Here is an 18,375-nt window from a genome sequence, read left to right on the forward strand (position 1 = left end):
ATGCCTGTATAATATGATTCATGACGTAGATGATGACAGCCGATGGCCTATGATCTATGCTTTGCTTAGTGGTTGCTACAGCACAGATTCTCTCACTTTTCATTGCAACATATGCTCAAAACATAGTGACCCACTCGATGCTCACATGATTTCACATCAATAACACAAACAGGCTCATCTGACCAAATCTTTGATTTCATGATGTAAGGTTATTTTAGACTATCAATGTGTTAGTTGTCATTTTAGATTTCTAGTTTGAGGAAATTTGAGGAAAACAAACCAATTTGCTTTGTGATATTCAGTCATTAGAGGATGAATCTATTATACAACTGTGTTTTATTTAATCTTACAATTGTGTAAAAAAAAAAAAAAAAAGTATAGTGGTATTTCTGGTTAACATTCCTTTATCTGTAATTTGTGGTTGTGTCTTGGTCAAAACCCTCTGCTGTTTACACATAGAGTCAACAAAAATGAATGAATAAATAAATAAATAACAATAAAAATTTAGCTTTAACAAACAAACATAAAAAAAGAAACACATCCTCAAATCCATCAAATATCTCAATTGTTTGATTGTAAAAATGTCATACCTTTACATTTGTAATGTGACAGGGTTTCGAACTATAATACAAACATTTGATAATGTATAAACATAATATATAAAAAAGTATTAGGAGCCACTGTCTTTTGAGCTGCCCAAAAATTCAAATTAAAATTAAATTAAAAATTAAAACTATATCTGTAATGATCAATACCGGGTTGCCTGTCTGTCCTTTTCATGGCTATTGGACTACTTCCAGCTTAGTCAATATGTTTGGTGCAATAAAAAAGATCATGATGCTTTATGATCACTTCAGGCTAAATACTGTAGCCGACTGCAAATACTTGCAAGAACACTTATGCATCCATAGTGGAAAAAAGTGCCTCTTGACAATAGAAGAAAAATAAAGGTTAATCAAATAAGAGGACAATTAATTGTTTATTTTGAAAGTCACATAGTTGTAATGTATTGAGATGTTCAGTAATATTGTCAGTGAGGACATTACATAAGAATTGCATGTATGTGTGTGGTTTATCTATCATAGTAAAAGCCAAGACTGAGTTTGTCCAGTTTAAATTTTGTCACCCTCTACCTCAACCATAGACTGTATAAGTAACAGATTAAGCCACCACTGATGATTACCATAATGTTTGGAGAAGCGGCTCCACACGAATCTCTCTTTCAATATTCCGGCCCATCTAATCGACAAAGAGTTGGTATTTTCAGACAGTTTCAACAAATAACACACAAAGGCCAACTGATTTCACAGGCAAAATAACAATTTCAGGTGATAGACGCGTTGTTGTTGTTGTTGTTTTTTTGCGGTGCTCTCATATGACACACCTTACGGTATTGTGTGTGTGTGTGCGTTGCCTCCTTCCGGGAAAGGGAAGAGTTTGCTCAATATAAAATAAGTGAAGTTAAAGAGAAGAAAAACATTTTCTGGCTGACGTCCGACAGCTGCTCGACTGGTACGAGACTGACGGCAGGTAGCCTCCACACTAACACGAGTGTACTGATGGTCTTATCGATCACTGTTACATTTGCATGTTTACAATAGGGCATTTCTAAACAGTAGGCTATCTATTACAGTAGGATAATGTACACTGCGGTTAAAGCTGACTTAACTGGAAATTAGAGGCTTGGTTTATGTAGGCTACAGCGAGTTCACATTTAAAGCGAAGTTTTAATAATCTTTTCACTGTTTTCTTAGTTTTTTTTCTTTGTTTGTTTTAGTTATTGAAGACTTGAGCCTATTGTGGTTTTTAATGGGTGAATCAAAAAAAAAAAAAAATCTCATTGAAACTCAAACTCCCTACAGCCCAGTGAAACAGGAGGACAATGCACTGATGACCGGATCCCGTCCCCATCCCTGTCGCATAATGATCAGAGGTATGTTGCTATTTTCTAGATTGCGCTTCAGCGTGTTGTGATTTCTCGGGAAACAGATGTTTATGAACTTGCGATGTCATGTGAATTGAATTTTCTCACCTTCTGTCTTCCAGAAATCTTCATAGTGCGTCATCCTGTCTCTGTGTGTGTGCCAGTGAACCACAAAGTGACTCTGAGTGTCCGTGCTGAAGGCACGGGCATCCTCAACTACCAGTGGTTCACTAATGATGTACAGGAGGTATGTGGATTTTATATTTGGTAAAAAATATCTCATTATGAATTTCCCTTGTTACAGCTGTTGAGAAACAAGTCAGCTCAATAAAAAAATCCCATGACATAAAGAATGATCTAAAAACAACAAATTAAGTCAAATATATAGGAGGTATAAAATGTTTGTGATAATTATCATTTTTCAGCTCCCCCTTCCCTCCCCCCCCCAAAAGGTGCCGGGTGCTACTCAAGCAGACTTGACCATCACAGCCAAAAAAACAGAGCTCTATGTGTGCCGAGTGAGTGACCACTTCTGTAACTGTGTGTTCAGCGACTGGGTGAAAGTGAAGGTGTTAGACATAGATAAGTCAGGTACGTATTGTGACACTCTCGCCTTGATTTATGGTGTAATCGTATGGTTCATATTGAGAGTTGTGGGTTTGAATCTGTCTATAACTTTTCACACGTTAGGTTTACCATTGCACTGGCAGGGAGAGCCGCACATTGCCATCAACCCTAAACCCCAAACAGTCCGACATGGTACAAAACTCACTCTCCGCTGCTTTGCCTTCGGCATCCCCACTCCACACTACCAGTGGTACAGAAATGGACAGCCCCTGCAAGACATGACTGGTGACACGCTACAGGTAAGGGAAGACCACAAGTGAATAGTTACTTAACCTCAGTGTTGATAGTGATTGTTTACTTTGTGCTGTATTTACTGTGTCATTTCACTGACTGATGTAATTCATTTCGAAAGTTTGGCAAATTTTCTGCCACTGATTTGTGTTTGAGTAATAGGCACAAATGAAAAGAAAATGAATTGCTGTGATATTTGCAGATTGACCGTGCAACAAGTGAACATGGAGGAACCTACCTGTGCTCAATATCGAATGTTCTGGAGGAGAGATGGACTGAAGCGGTTGATGTTGGCATTGGTAAGCACTTTCGCCGGCTGTGTGGGGCCTTTTCTTTTCCATTTTGGGCATGTTATTTTCCTCAGACGCTACTTCCTTCATTTCCACTGAAAAGGGTGTGGAGAAAAACAGACTCCTCTCATTCCACTGATTAAGCACTGAGGCCTCTAGCTGTTTCCATTATGCTGGAGGTACTTTCCCATTTCTACAGAGTAAAAAGGAAGTTGTTAGGCTCCAAATGGTGTTTGGTCCGAGGCTCAGACACTTAACAGGAAAAGTGATGTAAAGTGAAACTAGCTCTTGCAGCGCTTCTTCTCCTGTTGTAACTTGTCTGTACAGTGCGTATAATGTAAAACTGTTGTGAAATTGCTAAACTGCATTGCCCTTTAGGTGCCCTCTGAAAATGATCAGTACAAGAAATTAGTAATTGTAAGACACACTGACTTTTGCTTTTCTTTTTTTTATAGTGCAAACTGATTGGCTTCCTCCAGCATCACCCACAGGTATGGTGTTGTGGAAAAAACCTCAGTGTCAAGCTATTTATAACCTGTTAGACAGTTAGAGAAACCGTTGTGGTCTTAAAATTTCCTCGTGTTGCTATTTATAACACCAGTTTCACCTCTTAGCCACTGATAAAGTTGCCCTACTCATTGGAAACCTGAATTACTCCAACCACCCTGGCTTGATGGCTCCAATTATGGATGTGCATGAGCTGGCCAACCTCCTACAGCAGCTCGGCTTCAGGGTGGTATCCCTGCTTGACCTCACCAGGGAGGAGATGCTGGCTGCTATTGAAAAGTTCATTCAGCTCCTGGACAGAGGAGTTTATGGTAAGTAAAGTAAGCCTCCATTAATGTTTTTATTAGTTATATTTGTCAGCTGATTCATGAATTCAGCTTTTGTGCTTATATAAACTCTGACGTAGAGACTTAAAAAGATTATATTGTAATTTTCTTCGCTGTATCATGTGCCTTATCTGTTGTTGTCATGGGTCACGAACCCACGAGCGGTTTATAGTATCTTGCCTATACGTATGTCTGGCTACGATGACAGATAAGAGAAGCATGGGTGTTTAAAGTATTCACAGGCTATATATGGAACTTCCTGTATCTGTCTCACTTTGTCGAATAGAGAACTATGCCTTTAAAAATATAAACACTGTCATTGGTCAACTACATTTCTGTCACTCTGTATTATTAAACAGCACACAGGTGCACACAACTACACATTTCAATCATACAACTGTAATATGACATTACATAACATATTAAAACAATAAGGTAACCGTCATGCTGAGTCGGAATGATACCTTGTTTTGTTATTTTCTTGTTCATAACGAAATGGAAAATGGGAAACTTACAGTATGTCATTTGAAACATAAAGTGTAGATATCTGGCAAGTTTTGAGTTTAAAAAGTGATTTTTATAGTCTTTCAGCATTAAATAGATGTGCATTTTGTGACTCTTCACAGGTCTTTTCTACTATGCGGGTCATGGGTATGAGTGCTCGGGGAGGAATTACTTGGTAGCTGTTGATGCCCCACAGCCATACCAACCTGAAAACTGTGTCTGTGTGCAGAGGGTCATGCTCAGTATGCAGCAAAGACGAACTGCTCTGAGTGTAATCCTACTGGATACCTGCAGAAAATGGTAGGTGCCATTCATTCATTTCAGTTTTCACTGAGAGATGACAGTGGCTCAATTTTTGCATCTATCAAGTACCTAATTAGACATATGTAAACTTTTATAAGAGTTCGTTTTGACTGCTTCATTCTTCTAATCTAAAAACTGTATTTTCTTTCTAAAGGTACAACCAGGATCGCATACCTTCAATCATCACACCACAGAATCCTAGTGGCAATACTGTTTACGGTTATGCCACGTAAGTACTTTTAACACTTCTCATGTAGAAATACTCAGTTATTTAACTGCACAAGTACATTGATTATTAGGCGATGTAATGACAATATTTCATTATTTCACTTTGCCACCATGCTGTAAAATGTAACATTATGTAAATTTGAAAAATCTTATGGTAGCTTTGTTCGAATACATTGTGTTGTAACATTTGTTTGTAACATTTACTTCATGATCTACTGCAGATGCGAAGATGCGGAGGCTTTTGAGGTCCAGGACGGAGGGAAAAGTACAGGAATATTCACTAAGTACTTGAACAAGCACATCCTTGAGGCGGAGAAAGTCACACATGTCTTAGAGAAGGTGTCTGAGGGTAAGAATCTTTGTTTTTTGAATAAATCTAAAATCAGAAAATTGAGGAATGATGTTGTAATAAGGCATAGGTGTTGTTGTCGTGGTCATGTTGTGTAGTTTTTAGTGGGTGAGTGGTCACGGGTACAATAAAAAGGAATATGTTTGGAATTTCTGGTTGATACCAATAATCATTCATCTTTGAGATTAAAGTCCACATCTACCTCTGATAAACTGCCTCTCCTCCCAAAGTACAAAACTTTCTCAGCCTGTATTTTTGTATTTATCAATTTAATTAATAAATAATGTAATATTATATAATTCAGTAGGCCAACAGTTCTTGCAGATGCAGGGTAAACAGATCTGAGGGGAACAGGTTGTTCTTTGGTGTACTGGGTGGACCATAAACAAGTTTTATAATTGTTGGCAACTCATTTTCTGTGTTATTGACTCAGGACTTGTGACTAAAGCTGTGACTGAGCAAGACTGACAGTTTATCAAGTCAGCCCGTTGTGTTTTGTCTGTTTTAATTGGTCTCTGGTGAAATAATTTTTTGAGGTACCATTAGCATGTGACCTCATTCTCTGGAAACTCAGACTGTTGGCTAGAGAACAGCAAGAAACCTGAGAGCTGCAGAGTGCAAGACAGCTGCTCTGCCGTTTGGGCACCCACTGTGACTGCTCTCATGGGTTCACTCTCAAATCAGTGCTAGCAGGACAGGAAGCCCTGCTGACAGCACTGTGTGTGTGTGTGTATGTAGACATACCTATGTGGACAAATGTAACTTTTGTTATGGAATTTTTTTTTTTTTTGGAAATTGCAGCACCACACCACTGTTAGTAACTTCTCAAAAAAAACAAAAAACAAACTCTGGTTCTGATATTCAGTCATCTTGTCTGACACAATGAGAAAACTGACACAAAATCACCTCAAAATCCAAACATAAAAGTACATTATTTTTCTAAACATGGTCAGTGCTGGTCAGTCAGTCCAACCTGTTAACCTTTGTAATTATTTCCATATTTATAGGCAAATATTTAAATCTTACAAAGAGACGGGTTTTTCCAAAACTCATTTAGCCCACGCAATTACAGTGAATATTAACTACACAATATGAATATCATCCCAGTTTTTCAAATTTCCCTAAGTTCCTCAAAATCAACCATGTGAATCTGATTAACTCTTCGTACAGCTCACTCATTCCTCACTCACTGCTATTGCAAAACTCAGGCAGTCCCATGATCAAAAGGAGTGCGAGCGTACGTGCTGCTGTAGGTGGAGAAAAGTTTGAAAAGATTTTAGGAGTCAATGGAATGGTTGTCTCAAAAGAGGACGGAAATAAAATGGAAATTTGAATGTGAATGTAATGTTGTGGTGGAGTTTTGTTTTCTGGTCTTTGTGGCATTATATTTACCTACATTATCTTCCCCTCGCTACACCAGATCTAGCCGGAGACCCTTTAATCACAGGAAAGCAGGCGGTGGAAATCAAGCACACGCTGAAGGAACCTCGATCCCTCGCAGATCCAGTTCGGACCACCGGCCACACAAAGGAACTACATTTGCGAGATGCCTGCTGGAGACAAGCAAACGGTAAGTTGAAAGAAACGTCCCCACAGATGCTTTTCTTTTCTTCTGTTCATTATATTCCAGGTCAAGTTGCAAACAGGATATGTATACAAATGTCTCAATTCTAAATATTGTTTATTTTCCATCAAAGAAAAACTGATCTATTGTCCCCTTCAACGAGATAGGGGAATTGCTCTCCCACCTATTTTTGTCACACCTCCTACACTGTAAAATGTGACAAACCAAGTAGAGACATTGTGGTTTCATGTGATATTTTCAACAATATAAAAAAAAACATCCACTCATGCTTTTGATAAATCAAAATAGGGAACTACTCTAATTTTATATGTATTTTATATGTATCTTTCTGTTTCATTGAAGGAAGTAATCGTTTCACACCTTCCTTAACACCAACTTCCTCAAATGTGTTTTACCTTTTTACAATGAAATGCTATGATGACGGTTGTGTTTGTATGAGAACTTCCTCAGTCTCGCATTAACAAGGTTCACGCTACAGTAGTGGTTGAAGCCTCATCCCTTTGTATAAAAAAAAAACTTTTCTCATATCTTTTTTCAGAGCTACCACGGAAGAAACGACTGATGTTTCGTTGTGGGGTGGAAGTGGAAGTCAGCTTCTCAGCTTTGTTCTCTAACGTCTTGGTGTGTTTTGCCACTGTGAAGACAAAAGGCCCCAAAACCCAGGACTGCACCGTCACACTGAGCAGCAAACCTGTAAATATCCATTTTGACTTAAAACTTTTAGAAATTCTATCAAGCTTTGTTGCCATCCATATAGGAACCACACAAAATTGATACAGTCACATAATTATACAACATCAAACAATACACACCACTGGTGAAAAAAATACAATAAATGGGCAGTATACAGACATACTACCTTTATTAATGCATAACTACCTTTATACCACCATGAGCTCTGACTTTCTCCTTTGTGAGTTAGTAAAATCAACATTGGGTTTAACATTGTCATCCCAATTGTACTATCTAGCTACATCATAAATTCCACGTTGCTCACTGTAGCATGCAGTCACTTTCCATCAGCCAGCAGGAATTTCTCAATGTTGACCATTCACCCCCACGTTTCACATGTTTGAGGAAGTTCTGCCCAAATATAGACTTCCTGTCTGCTGCAACCACAAAGACAAAGACAAGGCAGGATGTAGTAATCTGCTGCACTTCTCTTAGTAATGCATAAATGCTTTAGGCTACCAAGTCTTGGACCATAATGACATCTAGTGTCTGATTCATTGAAGTGCTTGTTGCACCAGATCCTGGCAGAGAATATTTGCCAAAACACTGTAAATGCAGGAGGTGGCTGGTTAATAAACGGTTGGTTGGTTAATAAATGCTCATTATACTAACAAAATATTGTTTTCTCTTAATCCTTAGACAATGCAGGACATATTTTCAGGCCCTGGCAGGTCAGAGGATTTGGACTCTCTACTATTTAATACCTCTGATAACCCAGACTGCACTTTGAGACTTTGTGCTCTTCAGAGGCTTAAGGTATGCCAGTGATATGTGTATTCCCTATCTCTGTCCCTATGTAAAACAAACTGCAAGTCTTCACCTGAAAGTCTTTGCAATAAAAGTGAATTTTTTTTGTTTGTTATAGGAATCACTGGTCATCAAGGTGGATCTACACTATACTCACACAGACAGTAAGCTACGCCTGACAGAAAGCAAACATGTGGACATCGGAAAACCTCTGGTGGCATCTTGTGAATTGAACAGGAAGAGGAACCCTGCAGCAACAAACAAAAAACACGAAGGTGCTTCAGCTCAAAGTATGGGCAACATTTCAAGCAGTAAGCCACTGCTGCCTCAGACTCAGGCTGGTTCATGCCGCCCTTTTACCAGAATGGCGGTGTGTGCCACCAAAGCTGCAGTTACAAGGAGCAACGAACCTGAAGAGAATGATGAGAATGAACTGCGAGACTTTGCTTTTCAACATTAGACCTTTGTGGGTGAATCACAATACATTGTTGATATTTTGATGTTTTTTTTTTTTTTTTTACTGATGTGATTATTTACTGATCATGTGTCTCATCTGTATGTTGTATGATGACGATGAATGAATAAGAGAGTGAGTGAGATTTATTTAATTTGACTTCTATTAATTCTTAGCTCAACACTGAAGAAACGTTAACACTTAATTTTGCAAACCATTTCATCATTTAATTTTTTTCTACCTTTATATAATAATTGTATATAATATTATAATTATGAATGACACTTTATTAATAAGTGGCAAGCTGGCTAGCCTAACTTATCAAAGCTGTCAATAATTTATCAAATAAAGATTTCCACTTTGGTTCCTTTGTATTTTGCTGTTTTATTTTGTCTTATTTACGTGAAATAAATGTAACTGTTGATAAACAGCTGACATGTGAACTGGGGCGACTTTTTGCCGTGTTTTATTAAAATGTTACGGGGAAAGATGAGCAAAAATATTTCATAATTTGCAGAGTTGCGTAAACATCTGCGTAGTTAACTTAGGTAAGTTACACTATCAGACCAACTATGATGATTGAAAGACGACGTTTAGCAAAGTTAATGTGACGTCGGTTAATTCAACTAAAACACGATGGAGGACTGCGAGACGACTTTTTTTTTTATCGTCAATGTAAGAATTGCTTTTATATTCACAACTTACCATCTTGTAACATGTCCACTTTGTTGGCAATGTGTCTGTCCAACACGTTATCGAGTCAGTGAACGCTAGCTGAACCTTAGCTTAGCTGAAGTTTTAGCTAACGTTACTAGTTTGCTGCTGAGCGGCTACACCTGCCGTTCTTGTTTCCCTTGGCAACTTCACTCTGAGCAGTTAAACAACAAGCTGCTGTTTGGGGAACTGGCTGCTCTGAAAGGTAACGGTGTCCATAAGACACAACGTGACTGACTGTGGGTGGTGACTGTCATATAGACCAAATCCACCCGGCGTGCACCAGTCCCCGCTAGCTCGCCGTGATCGTATAGTGGTTAGTACTCTGCGTTGTGGCCGCAGCAACCCCGGTTCGAATCCGGGTCACGGCAGAGGATCAGCAATTCATGGGGTGATCTTTTAATCCCTATTTTTTCTATTAATAAGGATGTTTATTGTAGGCTACTTATTAATTTAAAGTGAAACTTCACATACTGTTTAGCTTGATAATTTTGGGTAGGACACACACACACACACACACACACACACACACACACACACACACACACACACACACACACACACACACACACACACACACACACACACACACACACACACACACCATTCAGAGTAGAACTCAGCTTTTATTTCTTCCTATAACATCTGTGAAGTTACACTATCCATTGTATCTAATTTATAGACGTACATGTAATTCGTTGGAGATAAATTGAATCAAATGACAGTAAAATTACATCACTCTCCTGGGTGGGTCTTGCACCACCCTACATAAACGCCTTTGAGTCCAAACAGTAGTCTGTCTGATTTTTTAAAAATCCTTTCATGCACGGGTTAACGCCATGGATGCATTGTTAGAATTTAAAGCGCACTAACAATGACCGGCCTGCAGGTAGCAGGCGAGTACATAATATTCACCAAAGTATGCACTAAGAATTCAGATAAAAGATGCCTTGCTCACCTCTCAGGTTTGAAAAATATATTTGAGTTATATTGCTATTACTCCCGAGACCAGTAGCTTTTTGGTCAACCAACCAGTCTGTCTTTTGTTCCTTTGTAAAAGATTGCAATCATAGGCAGATAGCCTTTCTTCTCCACAGGATTGTGTGTGCTTTAGAAATGTCCTATGCTCATGTAGCTTCTTGTACCCTCCACCAAATTAACTGAGGATATATTTTATTTATCTCTTGTATTTAGGTCTGATAATTTATAATTTACACCCCTCAGTTCACAGAAGTTTAGTCTGGGTCTTCTAGATGTTATTTTCCCTCTACAGTCTTTACATGAAAGAAAATCAAAAATATTTCTAAATCTGGGTAGCAATTGTGTGAGGACAAATTGCAGCGTTAAGAAAACAAAACAAAACAAAAAACCCCACAACAACTATATTGTATATTAGAGCCGGGATAAAAAGCCATCGCTGCCGTTGGTTCATTTTGACGTCAGTTTTCACTGGGACCCGCCCGCTTGCTCAAGTGGCAGCGGTGAGTGGTGAGAGATAATCCTCGGCTCGACCACAGACACACTACGGGGCTGAGCTGCCTCTGGATCTGGATGCGGGCATCCTCGGATTCTGCTGTTAGCACGGGCCCACTGCACGAAAAACTTAGCGGGACAACAATGGTGCACGCCTCGGCGGCTGAATACGTGGCTGCAGCTGGTCGTCGTCTAGAGGACCGGGGAGTGTGGTCAATGTGACATTCACTTGCACGCTGGCATTGAGTTTTTTATTGTTCTGGTCCTTATAGACGCAGAGCAGCAAATCTCCGAGAAGATGTTGAGCCGATTCATGAGTGGCAGCATCAGGAATCTTGAGCGGGAATACAGCTGCACCGTCAGACTGCTGGACGATACGGAATATACTTGCACCATTCAGGTTAGTCACCTGTCGACCACAGTTGTATTCACTCCGCACACAACGCTGATGAATAGCGCTGCAATTGTGTCTGACCTGGCAGACAGACGGAGAGGCGACTGTTTGGGCACAAGAGACAGCAAGTGCTTGCACGTCCTGCTGGCTGCTGGTGTCTACCAATAGGACATATGCTGACCCTGAGTAGGAATGTGTTGAATTATTATTTTTTTGTCATTTCAAATAACATACGGCAGATTCACAGGGGGGAGTGTTAATGCACTTCCTCCACATGACCCATCATTATACCAGATCCTGTCAATTAATTCGGTGGTAGGCTTAGAGACGTCAGGGAGCTCTGTTAAACTAACATGGTTCACCCGATGGGATGCCAAAAGGACTTTACACAATTTTAGTGTCTTTTTTAAAAAGAAAATTTAAGACAATTGCCTCTGCTTTGTGGTGTTGGCTGGATTGTTGTGTGCTTTTTTTTTGTTGTTGGATTAAACGCCATCATTTCATGTTGCTGCTCATGCAGTTTCCCTTGAATCTTTGACATCAATAATGCACGGAGGGTATCCCATTGCTGCTCTTGAAAACATGCCTACTAAGTTACACAATGTGGCTCTTTGAGATACACACTGGCAGAAGCGTGGCTAAAATGTGCCTTGTGATGTTGATGGAGGACTTGGATGTTGTCAGTGAGAGACCACGGCTTTCAAAGCACATTGATAGTGGTTTTCCTCTCACAACTATTGATCTTGTCAGCTGAGACAGATCGCTTTGAAAGGTAAACACAAGACCAGGCCCTGATATTAAAAGTGTCTTTCTCTGCCTTTTATATCACTACGAGAAGCCTTGCTTTGATGAGAGTGCGGTTTTATCTTCATGCTGATTTCATAAAAAGTAGGTGAGGGGGTTTGTCACATCAATTACAAGGCAAAACAGTTCTTTTTTGCATGCCGTGTATTTTAGGAAAGGGATGTGAGGAAATCCCGTGTGATTTCTCTGAATCTTCAGCAACATGTTGAAACACTAAAGCTGCTCAATAACAAAACAAAATGAATATTTAACCTGCTATGTGCAACAATGAAACATTAAAAAGACATGCATGTGTATTATCACTTTGATATCTGTTACCATCAGCAGGCTGCACTGCAACAATTCCTCCTTTTTGCCTTCAGTTATCAAGAAATGGATACTGCAATTACTGTAGGATCGTGACTGTGTGCCCAGGTTGTAAAGAGAGACCTGCATTTTTGCTTGGCGAGATGAGCCAGAGATGGAGCCGGTCCAGATGGACTGTGAAGCCAGCAGGTGTGCTGTTTGCAGCATAGTCGTGTGGTCTGGGTGGCTGACGTCAGCAGGCTGGAAGGAGGGGAGTGGAGTGAAAGAGGAGCATGCACTGGCTCTGCTGTGACTGTCTGGCATCCTGACTATGCTTCTGTCTAACCTTGCCCTGGGAGGGAGCAGGCTAATCTACCTGACTAGCCAAACCACTGAAGCATGTTCCTGGCTAACTTTTCCCTTCCCTCCTTCCTTCCTTCCTTCCTTCCTTCCTTCCTTTTAAGCCTTCCTGCCTCCCAAAAACCAGAATCACCTAGGATACCAGGACACCTCGAGAATGCAAACTAAAAGGCATAACTAGGTCATATATTCTCAGTCTCTCACAATCTCTCTTTCCCTCTCTATGTGTTTCTGTGTCTCCCTCTTACTCTTTTTCACCTTCTTTCTGTTTCTCACATGCTGAGATTTTATTCCCACTAGACCTGTTTCCATTACACTCCGATCCCTCCCTTAAACTGTACAATGGCTCCAAATTCAAATTTGTCCCCCTGGCTTAGGTTTGACTCTTTCCATTTTCTGACATTGAACCAGGTATCATCTTCCACAATGACAGAGTCATCTCCATGGTGTCCGTTTTATTATTAAAGCCACCTTCAGCAGAAATTAGAAACATAAATTAAGCGTGCACTAGAGCAGAGCATTGAGGGCATTCAGAAGAAGGGCAGGAAACGTGTGCATCTTTTTAAAGCAGTGGCAGCTGTAATGCATGAGCTTAAGTTTTGCTTCAATGAATTATAGATCTTCCCACTATGTTTGGGTGGGGGGGGAGAAAAAGTGAGCACTCATCATTACACAGCCCTGTAGATTTAGTCCTCATGTAGTGGCAGGTTGATGGAAGTGCCTGAAATCCTCATTTGGCCTCGGGCCTCTTCTATTCTGATTTTAATGCAGTGTTGCAGCAAAGAGTCACACTGAGATGTAGCAGTGCCTCACATCTTTTGACATGTTTGAACAACAGATGAATCACATCCGAAGAAAAGGCTGTACATTTAATGAAATATCAATATCTATGACACACACTCTATCGTTTGTGCGTCTGAAGTAAAATTCAAACATGACTCTAATTTCATTCTGGCAGGTGCATTATTGATGAGTCTAAGACATTGGAAAGTAGGTTGTTTATCCTGAGTTTGCACTAAAAGTTCCATCTCCCAGCCTCTGCATATGAAGAAGCCTCAGATGTATGCCACTGTCTCTCACAGTCAGTTGCTAGTATTTCTTTCAGATCTTCATTCTTAAAATGTCTCTATGCCTGTTGTCACAGTAAAATGTCTCCATGCCTGCTGTGAATTTTGTGTGGGGAGAGTAGAGGCTGAAAGAGAGTGAGAGAGACACAGGGAAACTATTGTTCATCTCTAAAAGGATTGTTTGGCTGTTTGAGCAGCTTTTGATCAAATTAGAAAAAACAGGGTGTGTTTAAGCTGTCCTCTAACCGAGCCATGCTGGTTTTATTTGAATTCTCACCTGATTTTGCTGAATAGGAGAGTATACGTAGAGATGACATACAATCACCTTTACCAGTGTAACTCTGCTACTCATTCTGAAAACCAGTGTTTTGTTGTTGTGCCTGTAATTAATTACAGATTTATTGAATGGCTGTCAGCACAGGTCTCTGGCCTACTCTATAATTTTGCATCATGTGAAATCTGTGATTTCTCTTCATTTTTTGTTTGTTTGAGGAAGCCACAACCACTAGCTTTCGAGGTGTCTCCTAAATCAACTGAAAAGTGAAAAGTAAAAGAAAAGTCTGTGCTAAAATAACAAAGACTTAGTATAGGCTACTGTAGGTCTTTCTGCCCTTCCACCACTGCAGTGACCAGAATCAATGCTGTACAAGTTCTCCTGAGGTCTGCTAATGTCTTGGTCAGGAGACTGCCGGCCGGGGGATGGTAGCCTCTCTCCTTCCCTCCTCTCTCCCTCTGTATTGAGGGCTGCTTTACTTTGAAGCATGGTGCCAGGGTCCCAGCTGTTGCTACGGTGACTCCACATTTACTCTGACTCCCTGACAAAGACTTGGCCGTTAGTACTCACGGGAAAGTAATTTACTTTCTGAATGCCATTGCGGGGCACTGATGGTGTGGTGACTGATGCCATGCCCACACCAACCAGGACTATCTCGGGACTGTCCCACTGTTCCCCTGACACACATTCAGTTTCACACTGTTAGTGATACCATTATCATGACAGGTTTATAATACAAGACATGATTGGCTGCTGTAAAGTTCACATGAAAAACTAGATGCATTAGGACAATAGCAAGTGGATCTAGTGCTCAGTATCATGTTTTTCTCCTGTAGTGCAGGTATAAAAGCTTTCCTTTTCACAGAAGACTTTTTTATGTCACAGTAAGAGAAGATAAATGTATGTGAAAAAGTATATAAATATAGCTGAACTCTACTTCACTGCTTCAGTTTCAAGGCCCTGGCATTGTGCATCTTGGCTCACTGTCACACTGTCAGAGTTTACTTCAACAGAGCAAAGCCATAATTAATTAGTAAACTATGCGCTTTTCCTGCTATGACAGTTAAGTTTTTTTCTTTTACTAAGAAAACAATACTGGTTTCGATCCCTAGCATTTTTCAGTGATCATACCCAAAACATATTGAAGTCAGACACCCAAAGCAATGTTTTTTTTTTTCATTTTGTTGTCAATGATGCATTTGAGTGGATGCGTATCAAAAAAATCTTAACCCAAGGTCATCATCTGGCTAGTTCAGTACAAAGATGTTTATGATATGCTTATTCATTGTCCAGTGTGACATCTAAGCGATCCCTGGTGACTGCAGATGTCTGTTTTTTGCTGACTCCACAGAGTCAGGACCTCCAGGAGCGCCCTGCACCATAGGAGGCGCACAACATGTCACCTTGGTTTGACAGATTGAATACTTCTGCGTCCTCCCGGGTGCAGGTGTGTGTGCGCACGCTCACAGCGGCTGACACATTGTTGCTATGCTTCATATGAATGATTAAAATGTGTGCTAGGTCTGAATGTTTCATGAGGACTAACCTCATGAGAACGTCACTTGTGTTTACCAGCATCACTGCGCACCAGCATCACGATTGGCTGAACCTATGGCGCATGGCTGGTTGCGATTAAGGATTACATCAGTGTAGCATCTATCACAGCAGAGCAGGCTAGAAAAGCCCCAGCGTGTAGCCCTCTCCTATCTCCTTCATGGGGATTTGATATGTGGGAGCAGCCACTTGCCATTTATGCCATCGGTCATGTTTTGTTGATAATGAAAGAAGATGATGAATCGTGTCAAGGTGGCAAAGGGCTGATGCTCGGTCGCTGCTGCTGCTGAACGTGGCCCTTAATCTTCCCCCTTGTGTTTCAGTGCTGTCTGTCTCACACACGGCTTGAGGTATGACAGGGAAATTAAACTCCGCCTGACCTGCATTGGCTTACTGGGATTCATAAAAGACTGAGCTTAACTGAAGTCATGATACCAAATAAATCTTTTGCTCTGTTCCCGCTGAAACACGAGGCTTACTCACATAAACACTTGCTTCTTGTTTTTCTCTCTTGGAAATGTTATCACCTGTCATTATTTGTTGTGCTTGTCATAGGCCACTAAATGTGGGTGCAGAGCTTGTTCGGGGTTGTCTCACCAAATGGCCCTCTCCTATTCCCAACAGTGTCTCTTTGTGTGTGTGTGTGGGCAGGATGGAGAGCAGGCAGGCAGGCAGGCAGTCTGTCAGTGTGTCGGTAGCAGTCTGCTGAGCCCTCCATTGTGCTATCTGGGATGTATTGTGTATGAGGAAAGAACAGAGGGGGGCCAGAGGTTATGCTCCACCTGGAAGCATGAATATTAAACCTCCTTCCAGAGCTATATTCCCGTGGTGATGACTGGGCTGGGCTGCTAATAAGAGAAGTGGACAAGAGTTGATGGCCCTGCTCCCCTAGCAGCCCAGGGTTCACTTTAAAAGGAGAGAGCCTACAGCCACGGTAATGCAAACAGATTGCATAGCTTGTTGGCGATATTTACACACCTCAGTGGCTTCATAAACGAATTAACGAGGTGCAGCACAACTGTCGGTATAGGCATTGCGAAAGGGAGAACCTGGGATAAGCGTGACTCATTTAAAAGGAAAAATCAGAGTCGAGTTAAGCTTTGATCAATTACAGATAATGAAGGGTGTTGGTAACCTGCAGGCACGATGCACAGGAGCGATGCACCACCACCTCAAGCCACAGAGTTAATCAGATAAGAGCCGTCTTCAGATGCTGACCTCGAAAAGTTATTGAGCTCAATCTAATAGGAAACAGAATTTTAATTGCAGCGTTGTGTCAGGCTCTGCATTGACTGTCGGAGGACAATGTAACAGCCTTTTAAATATTGCAGATTGTGTAATGTTTTATAATGTGTCGCTTTTTTGCGCAGAGCAATTTTTGTTGTGTAACTACCCTCAATGTTTTTGTTTTGGGACCATAGCCTGCTTGATCACAGCTTTGCAACCAGCTGCTAATGTAATTCTGTTTTTAAACCTTATTCATCCTACGGTGTCTAAACAAATGGAAATTTAGAAGGAGAAGAAAATCTGCTGATGTTGCCTTTGTAACTTGATTTTGAGTTCAAGGATTTATTGAACACATATTATGTTGTTTGGGGTGATCTATGCAAAGAGTTATCAGCCTTGTGATGAACACTTTTTATCCTCTTCTCCCTGTGCCCTCCTCATGGATCTGGCCCTGTCTGTGTTTGGGCCTCGGTGCTGCTGTCTGCTGTATGGGAGAATCCAGTCTTTGTTTTCCAGTACTTCAAGGCGCTGTGCCTCTGCAGACTAATGAGGAAACAGAGGGATATGCTCATACTACTGCACAAGTGGAAAAACAGCACAGCTGCATTTTTTGTTGACTTAATCTGCACAACAACAGATTAAAGATGTAGTGGTCTGCTTGCGGTGGGGGAAGACAACAGTACAGCATAGTATTGTGATGTTTTGTGCGACAGCATTGTATCAATATGCACCACACCAAATATCGCTCTATATAAACTGCAAGTATGAATTTAGATTTTTATTACTAGTACTTTTTATGACTGTGTTCTTCAGTCTGTCTGCTTGACAATCCTATTTTGCAAGAATAAAAATGATTAAATGAGATGAACAGACTACTGTATCATAATATGTTATTGCAAAAGTATTGTGATAATATTATTTCATGGATGGTCTCCGGTTTATGCATTTTGGATTATTATTCTGTAGCTACATGGGTATTATTTAACACATTTTTCATGTTTGTAAATTTTTCACCAGACCATGTGTACGATTCGTCCCTGTCCGACCAGTAGTGTTAAGTAATGATGAACAGTCCATAGATGTATTCTCCATCATAAAAGTTGCTTTGTGTTGGAGATTCATGCTGATGTGGGTGCCATCACCTCTCAGGACAGGTAGTGATCTGAAATCAGATGTATTCTTAGAGCTGTGACAACCAAACAACTACTAACAGAGCAGGGAAAGGCTGAAGTACTGACAAAGCGTGGAGGTGGAGAGATTCATTTCATCTTAAACGGCGCTCAGTTGAGTCTTCTAAGTTTGATGTCTCTCAAAGGAGTGTTTTTTCAAAAGAAACGATGAACCATTTTATTTATCAGACATTTCTTGTTCATCCCTTTTGTCCTACTGGTATACTTTTGTCTGGTCCTCAGGTCA

At 40.5% G+C, this 18,375-nt stretch overlaps 2 protein-coding genes across 6 annotated transcripts in view; both read left to right on the plus strand.

The window, feature by feature from the left end:
- Positions 1–1,430: 1,430 nt before the first annotated feature.
- malt3 (MALT paracaspase 3) lies at positions 1,431–9,170 on the plus strand. Of its 4 annotated transcripts, none has more exons than XM_083974337.1 (15): positions 1,431–1,530; positions 1,863–1,933; positions 2,047–2,171; positions 2,350–2,515; positions 2,615–2,790; positions 2,985–3,081; positions 3,528–3,563; positions 3,687–3,890; positions 4,532–4,709; positions 4,867–4,941; positions 5,162–5,289; positions 6,710–6,859; positions 7,413–7,567; positions 8,246–8,362; positions 8,472–9,170. In XM_083974337.1, exons 2-15 carry the CDS (start codon positions 1,891–1,893, stop codon positions 8,811–8,813), a joined length of 1,992 nt encoding a protein of 663 aa, XP_083830463.1. In that variant the 5' UTR covers positions 1,431–1,530; positions 1,863–1,890; the 3' UTR covers positions 8,814–9,170. The 4 variants fall into 4 exon arrangements, with proteins under 4 accessions (XP_083830463.1, XP_083830465.1, XP_083830464.1 ...); XM_083974339.1 differs by having other exon boundaries at positions 2,377–2,515; XM_083974338.1 differs by having other exon boundaries at positions 1,485–1,512.
- Positions 9,171–11,292: 2,122 nt separating this feature from the next.
- Positions 11,293–18,375, plus strand: part of frmd5a (FERM domain containing 5a) — a gene marked incomplete at its 5' end in the record, with an annotated part of 60,669 nt that continues 53,586 nt past the window's right edge. For both annotated transcript variants that reach the window (XM_083973348.1, XM_083973349.1), the window contains one exon: positions 11,293–11,394. In XM_083973348.1, the coding sequence (XP_083829474.1) occupies positions 11,293–11,394 (102 nt within the window). The remainder of the gene's footprint in view (positions 11,395–18,375) is intronic.

Source organism: Trachurus trachurus (assembly GCF_905171665.1).
Source record: "Trachurus trachurus genome assembly, chromosome: 6".
NCBI lineage: Eukaryota > Metazoa > Chordata > Actinopteri > Carangiformes > Carangidae > Trachurus > Trachurus trachurus.